This window comes from Jatropha curcas, chromosome 9, assembly GCF_041381405.1.
Source record: "Jatropha curcas cultivar XTBG-Jc1 chromosome 9, XTBG_Jcur_1.0, whole genome shotgun sequence".
Classification (NCBI taxonomy): domain Eukaryota; kingdom Viridiplantae; phylum Streptophyta; class Magnoliopsida; order Malpighiales; family Euphorbiaceae; genus Jatropha; species Jatropha curcas.
In genome coordinates, this window is record NC_143159.1 from 18,327,633 (window position 1) to 18,336,055 (window position 8,423).

Below are 8,423 nucleotides of genomic sequence, written 5' to 3' on the forward strand. Positions count from 1 at the left end.
ATTAATATTCTTCATTGTGCTTTTCATCCAACAGAATACAACAAAATGTCTGGATGCAAGTCTGCAATGGAAGTTTGGGAAAAACTTGGAGTTACCTATGAGGTTATGGATAGAGTGAAAAAATTCAGAATAAATATCCTTTAGAGAGAATATGAAATGTTTAGTATGAGAGAAGGAGAAACTATTGCTGAACTAAATTCTAGATTTACTAATACAGTTAATCCTTTGAGAACTCTCGGAAAGGAAATTTCAGGAGATGAGCTTATTAAGAAAATCCTTAGACTTCTACCTAAAAAATGGGATTCTATAGGAAATGTTATGAATTACATAGAAACTCCTGTTACTTATGATTATTTGATAGGAGCTCTTGTTTCAGAAGAGATGAAATCTTCTTTGACTGTAGAAGATAAGAAAAAGAAAGAACTGACTTTGAAAGTAGTTTCTAGTGAAGAAAGTTCTTCTGATCTTGATAGTGATGATTTAACACTTGTTGCTAAAAGATTCAAAAAGTTCTATAGAAAGAGTAGAAGGCCACAGAAAAAGTTTATCAAAAAGAACTTTCCACCTAAAAATAGCAACTTGCCCAAGAAAAAACCTTCTGAAGTGGTTTGTTATGAATGCAACAAGCTCGGACATATCAAGCCTAATTATCCTAAACTGAAAAAGAAGTCAAAGAAAGAAAAGCTGAAGCAGGCATTCGTAGCCACTTGGAGTGATTCAGATGATTCGAATTCTGAAAGCCAAAGTAACCAAGAAGAAACTGCAAATATCTGTCTGATGGCCACTATCAATTCTGACTCCAAGGAAATCAGCACTCTGACTTCAACATAGAAAGTTGATGAAACAAATGCAACGGTCCAAAAGCGTGAAGAAAGTAATGTGTGCTTGAGGAGTGAGCTGAAAATAGAAATGTGGTACATGGACAATGCTTGCTCTAGGCATATGAGTGGTGATAGAAAGAAATTCACCAGATTATAAAAGAAAAAGGGAGGTACAGTAAGCTTTGGAGATAAAGCGAAAGGTAAAATCGTTGGTATTGGTATGGTAGGTTCTAATCCTTCAATAGAAGATGTATGCTTATTAGAAGGATTATATTATAACTTGTTAAGTGCAAGTCAGATTTGTGATAAAAATAGAAGAGTGATCTTTGAACCCACTTATTGTGAAGTTCAAAATATGCATGATAACAAAACTTTATTTGTTGGAAAAAGGTTTGAGAATATATACCGAGTAGATCTCTCTGATATGCATAACCTAGACATATGCTTAGTTTCTGTTGATAATTCTAGTTGGTTATGGCATAGAAGACTTGGACATGCAAGCATGCACCTTATTTCTAAATTGTCTAAGAAAGACCTGGTTCGAGGTTTGCCAAAACTAAAATTTGAAAAAAATCACATTTGTGATGCTTGTCAATTGGGCAAACAAACTAGAACATCTTTCAAATTTAAGAGCATGGTTTTTACTTCTAGACCTTTAGAATTGCTACACCTTGATTTATTTGGTCCTATTACTCCTAGTCTTAGAGGAAAATCCTATGCATTTGTTATTGTAGATGACTATTCCAAATTCACCTGGACACTCTTCCTTAGAAATAAGGATGAGTCATATGACATGTTTGTTCACCTTTGTAAGAGAATACAAAATGAGAAAGGATACAACATCTCTGTAATTAGAAGTGATCATGGGGGAGAATTTGAAAATCAGAAATTCAATGCTTTTTGCAACGAATCAAGAATCTTTCATAACTTCTCAGCACCTTGAACACCCCAACAAAATGGAGTAGTGGAACGCAAGAATAGAACACTTCAAGAAATGGCCAGAACCATGCTGAGTGATTCTAAATTACCAAAGTATTTCTGGGCAGAAGCTATTAACACTGCATGTTATATTCTAAATAGGGCTTTGGTAAAATCTAAACTTAAAAAGACTCTATATGAGCTATACAAAGGCTGAACCAGAAGATGATCATGAAGATCAGAATGCAACTGAATGTCAAATGCCAAAGACAGAAAATGAAAATTCTCAATTACCAAAAGAATGGCGATTTCACAAGTATTATCCACAAGAGGACATCATGGATAATCCTTCAGAAAGGATGATGACTAGAGCTCAATATAAAAAATATTTTGGTAATATTGCTTTCGTTTCTCAAATAGAACCTAAAAATTTAGAAGATGCTCAAAATGATGAAAATTGGATTCTTGCTATGCAAGAAGAGCTAAATCAATTTGAGATAAACCAAGTATGGAAACTTGTTTCCAGACCTAAAAACCATTCTGTTATTGGAACAAAATGGGTGTATAGAAATAAGCTTGATGAACAAGGTAATGTTGTGAGAAATAAAGCAAGGTTAGTGGCTCAAGGGTACAACCAAGAGGAAGGCATTGATTTTGATGAAACATTTGCCCCGGTTGCTAGACTTGAGAACATTAGAATGCTTTATGCATTTGTATGTTTTAAAAACTTCATGTTATATGAAATGGATGTGAAAAGTGCTTTTCTAAATGAAGAAATGTATGTAGAACAACCTCTTGGTTTTGAAGTATATGATAAACCAAATCATGTTTACAAACTTACTAAAGCTCTTTATGGTTTGAAACAAGCTCCTAAAGCTTGGTATGAAAGATTAAGTAAGTTTTTATTAGAAAATAGTTTTTCTAGAGGAAAGGTTGATACAACGCTGTTTATCAAAAATAAAGCGCATGATATTCTAGTTGTACAAATCTATGTTGATGACATAATCTTTGGTTCTACTAATGATCTTATTTGTAAGGAATTTTCTAAGATTATATAGGGTGAGTTCAAAATGAGCATGATGGAAGAATTAAACTTCTTCCTTGGACTTCAAATCAAACAATGTGAAAATGGAATTTTCATAAACCAAGATAAATATATTAGAGAATTGTTGAAACGATTCAAAATGGAGAATGCAAAGGTATGTAGTACACCAATGAGTCCATCCTCAAAATTGAAAAAGATGAAAAAGGTAAGGATGTAGACATCAAATTGTTTAGAAGTATGATTGGTTCTTTACTATATCTAACTGCAAGTAGACCTGACATTAAAGTGAATGTCTATGTGCTAGATTTCAATCATGTCCCACGAAATCTCATTTAACTGCTGCAAAAAGAATTCTAAGATATCTTTATGGAACTTTTAATTTGGGTCTGTGATATTCTAAAGGTGATACATTTGATCTTATTGGGTATAGTGATTCTGATTTTACAGGAAGCAAAATAGATAAAAAAAGCACGTATGGAACTTGCTAGTTTCAAGGTAGCGCCCTTATATCATGGTTTAGCAAGAAACAGACATCTGTTGCTCTTTCTACTGCAGAAGCGGAATATATTGCTGCTAGCACCTGTGTTGCAGAAGTTCTATGGATTAAGCAACAATTAGCAGACTACGGTCTGAAATTAGAAACAGTACCAATCAAATGTGACAACAAAAGCACCATCAATTTATCCAAAAATCCAGTCCAGCATTCTAGATCTAAGCACATAGAACTCATACATCACTTTATATGTGATCATGTTCAAAAAGGTAATATAGTGATTGAGTTCATTCTAACAGAAAAGCAATTGGCAGATATCTTTACTAAACCATTGAATGAAAGCCAATTTTGCTTAATTAGAAGAGAACACGTCTTCTCTCTTGCCCTCTTGCAACAAAACCCTAGGGGAGAGAAGCATAGTCAGAAAAAGGATCAGAGTCACAAGGAGGACGGTTCATCTAAATCTTCCGGCGGAAAATATGACAAGCTGCCCAAGGGGTATGATTCTAAACCTCTGAAACCTTGCTTCATTTGCGATGGGCCGCATTGGACAAAATATTGCCCCAATAAGAAGGCAATAAATGCGATGCATGTCGAATATAAAAAGCAAGAGGCAGAAGAAACCCAAGCCAACTTGGGATTCCTGTAATACTTGAGCTCCATAATAAGAACCCTTCCTCCTAGCATCCCCAAGATAAAGGGACTGCTATATGCTGATGTAACAGTTAATGAAAAATCAATTAGCATCATGCTAGACACAAGGGCTACGCACAACTTTATTGATATCGAGAAGGCCAAGCGACTAGGCCTGGATATCATTAGAGGCAGTGGCATAATCAAGACTGTAAATTCCAACTTGAAGTTAATTGCTGGATTTGCAAAGGCTGTAACAGTTAAAATTGGCCCATAGTACGGTAAGCTAGACTTCATCGTCATGCCTATGGACGATTTTGATATAGTATTGGGACTAACATTCTTCCGAAAGGTATGCGCACTCCTTTTCCCTTACTCAAGTTCCCTAATTATACTTGAAGGAGAGAAGCTGTGCATTGTCCTATTGAACTGCATAGAGAAATCACCATCTACGATCTCAGCTATGCAATTTAAGTGGGGCTTAAGCAAAGCCGAAAACTTTATAGCATCAATAAGGGAACTAAATGAGGTTAGAAGTAACAAATCCTAAACAGTCTTTACCTGAATGTGTGCAAACGATTTTGGATGAGTACAAGGATGTCATGCCTCCCCAATTGCCAAAAATGCTCTCTCCCAGAAGGGAGATTGATCACCAAATTAAGTTGGAGCCTGGTGCCAAGCCACCAGCCATGGCTCCTTATCACATGTCTCCTCCGGAGTTGGGAGAACTAAGAAAGCAACTCTAAGACCTCATTGATTCAGGGTACATCCAACCCTCTAAAGCTCCTTATGGCGCACCAGTCCTCTTCCAAAAGTAGAATAATGGCTCTTTACGAATGTGCATAGATTATCGGGCCTTGAACAAGATCACTATCAAGAACAAATACCCGATACCCTTGATAGATGATCTCTTTGATCAATTGGGGAACGCAAGATGGTTCTCAAAGCTGGACCTGCGGTCAGGTTACTACCAAGTACCCATAGCGGCAGGAGATGAGCCAAAGATGACTTGCGTAACTCGATATGGTGCATTTGAGTTCATGGTGATGCCTTTTGGTCTAACCAATGCCCCAGCAACATTTTGCACTCTCATGAACAAGCTATTCCACCCATTCCTTGATAAGTTTGTGGTGGTATACTTGGACGATATTGTGGGATACAGCACTACCCTTGAAGAGCACGTGCAACATCTCAAACAAGTCTTCCAAGTTCTCCTGGAAAATGAACTCTATGTAAAGGTGGAAAAGTGTTGCTTTGCTCAACAAGAAGTGGAATTTCTTGGGCATCGGATCAAGGAAGGCAAGCTAATGATGGATCCAGCAAAGCCGCTTCATAAAGGGATATTTAGCCATCTCAATTCCTTTAACAAATCTACTCAAGAAGAATTGCTCATGGCATTAGGCATCACAGTGCCAAGATGCCTTCGAACAATTAAAGCAGATAGTGTTCGAAGAGCCCGTCATGGTGCTGCCCAATTATACAAAGCCTTTCGAGGTACACACTGATGCCTCAGATTACGCTATCGGCGGGGTACCAATGCAAGAAGGCCATCCCATTGCCTATGAAAGTTGAAAGTTGAATGATATCGAACGTCGGTATACCATCCAAGAGAAAGAAATGACAGCCATAGTTCATTGCCTACGAACATGGCGACACTACTTGCTTGATAGTAAGTTCGTGGTCAAGACGGACAACGTAGCTACCAGCTACTTTCAAACTCAAAAGAAGTTGAGTCCCAAGCAAGCTTGATGGCAAGACTTCTTGGCAGAGTTCGATTATCGGCTTGAGTACAAACCAGGGAAGGCCAACGTTATTGCTGATGCGCTGAGTCGCAAGGCAAAGTTAGCCAACATTAGTGCTAGCACCCCACAAAGTGACTTCTTGGAGCATATCCGAGAAGGCATGCAGCACGACACCTTTGCCAGGAACTTGATCAAACTAGCAAAAGAAGGAAAGACTCGAAGATTTTGGGAACAAGACGGAGTACTTTATTCCTATGGTAATCGAGTCTTCGTGTCGAAATGGGGGAATCTTCGTAAAGAAACTCTTAAGGAATCCCACGATTCAAAATGGGCCGGACATCCAGGTGAGACTCATACTTTAGCCTTAGTAAGAGCTCACTACTACTGGCCGAGGATGCAAGATGACGTCGAGACATATGTCAAGACTTGCCTTGTCTGTTAACAAGACAAGGTAGAACAACAACCTCCCACGGGTCTACTTGAACCACTTCCCATAGCGGAGCGACCTTGGGAGAGTGTCTCGATTGATTTCATCGTCGCATTACCAAAGTCTGAGGGATATGGTAGCATCATGGTGGTTGTTGATCGATTTAGCAAGTATGCTACCTTTATTCCAGTATCAGCCGATTGTAAGGTTAATGAAGCAGCCTGTATGTTCTTCAAGAACGTGGTGAAGTTATGGGGACTTCCTCGGAATATCGTAAGTGATCGAGACCCCCGCTTCACTGGCAAGTTTTGGCGAGAGTTGTTCGAGCTGATGGGGACAGATTTGAACTTCTCAACTAGCTTCCATCCCTAAAGTGATGGGCAAATAGAGCGTATTAACGCGTTGTTCGAGTTATATCTTCAAATTATGTCAGTGCCCATCAGCGAGATTGGGCTAAGTTACTTAACATTACCCAATTCAAATCTAATCTCCAAAGAAGTGAATCCACGGGCAAAAGTCCCTTTGAGATCATTATGGGACAGCAACCCCTCACTCCCAATGCAATCGCAGCTTCATATGCCGGCACAAATCTAGCAGCTCACAAGTTTGTGAGGGAATGGCATGAAAAAGCTGATGAGACTCGTGCTTGTCTCGATAAGGTTGCTCGACGAATGAAGAAATGGGCCGACACCAAGCGGCGACCAAGAGAGTATGCCGAGGGAGACAAGGTGCTGATCAAACTCCTTCCTAACCAATTCAAATCATTGCGCAAGGTGCATAAAGGGTTAGTGAGGAAGTACGAGGGACCATTCCCCATCATCAAACGAGTAGGGAAGGTTGCTTATCAAGTTGAACTGCCTCCCAAGTTGAAGATTCATAATGTCTTCCATGTTACCATGTTAAAACCTTATCATGCAGATGATGAGGATCCAAGTAGGGATGAGTCTACTCGAGCACCAACTGCTGTCGTTACCAAATTTGACAAAGAGGTTGACAGCATTCTCAATTCACGAGTAGTACGGCGACGCGGAGTGCCAAACTATCGCGAGTACTTGATCAAGTGGAAGAACTTGCCCAAGTCTAAAGCTAGCTAGGAGGATGAAGATATTCTTTAGCAGTTCAGCGATAAGATAAAGGAGTATAACGCGACGAGGGCATCACGAGATTGAGTGGGGGAGAGTGTTACGTGGAATTTTCTGGAAGCCGCTAGAATTCATGGGAAAAGTCTAGTAAGGCTAAGAAAGAGCTACCAAGTTCAAGAAGCTTCTGGATCCATGAAGAAAACTCTAGCCCACAAGATATTTAGGTGTATAATCTATAATATTCTAGATTATTCTACACATGTGTAAGGTGGATTGTGACATCCTACCGAGTTGAGTCTTTGCATTGAGTCGAGTCTTGCATTGAGTTGAGTCGAGTTGAACCAAACCTGGTTGGGGTAGAAAGAGATTAGAAGTGGACTTATTTGCATATAAAGGTTAGGACTTGTTTGCATTAAAATATACAGCTTGTGTATTAAGTTGTAGCCTTTGTACACTTGAGGTACCAATTGGGGAGTTTACACAGCCAAGTCATTTCATCTAGAGACTACCCGTTCTTATCAACTCACTTTCCCATTTTCCCGTTTCTCCTTCTCTTCTTACTTGTCCCGCCCATTTTCTTTCAATTGTCAACATAGTTAAGCATTAAGTCAACTTCAAGTAAGTAGAATTCCTTGAAGTGTGATGTTATTTCCTATTTCATTTAGTTCTATTGGAGACGAGTTATGAGAATTCTTGTGTATAGGAGAAGAAAGTTCAAAAGGTGCAGAAAAGAGAAGCTGAAACAGAGGTCAAGCTTTTGACGTCAAGGTTTGATATCTCATGTTGTTTACTATTTTCTTTGCATGTAAATTGTGTGGTGTGTTGCTAGTGAGATGATATGTTGCTTATTGTTGAGTGAGAAGAGTGGACATGATGTGAAAACAGGGGATGAATATATGAAGTGGAAACAGAGTTTGCTGGAAATTTTACCAGCAACTTCATCTTGATTTTGAACCCATTTAATGATGGAATTAGGAATTGTCACAGAAGAGTTATTTGTTCCTTTTTGTGTTAGCTTTACACGCAATTTGGAATCACTCAATTTGGAGATAGCTATTGAGAGTTATGGCCAAAAGAATACAGACTGCACAGAATCACGTCGCGCGCTCGCGTATGCTGGAAAGCACGTCGCGCTCGCGACTTCCCATTGCGCGCTCGCGACTTGAGTCAGGTAGCTCTCTGACTCTCAATTGCACAACTCGCGCTCGCGAGGATCACATGCGCGGTCGCGACTTTGGCCAGAAGCTCTCTGACTCTCAGTG

The 8,423-nt window shown here is 39.2% G+C and overlaps 1 protein-coding gene across 1 annotated transcript; it reads left to right on the forward strand.

Moving 5' to 3' along the window:
- The first annotated feature begins 6,612 nt into the window (after positions 1 to 6,612).
- Positions 6,613 to 7,173, forward strand: LOC149493731 (uncharacterized). Its single transcript, XM_089726321.1, has one exon. The coding sequence runs from the start codon at positions 6,613 to 6,615 to the stop codon at positions 7,171 to 7,173; it is 561 nt and encodes a 186-aa protein (XP_089582447.1).
- The last annotated feature ends 1,250 nt before the right edge of the window (positions 7,174 to 8,423 follow it).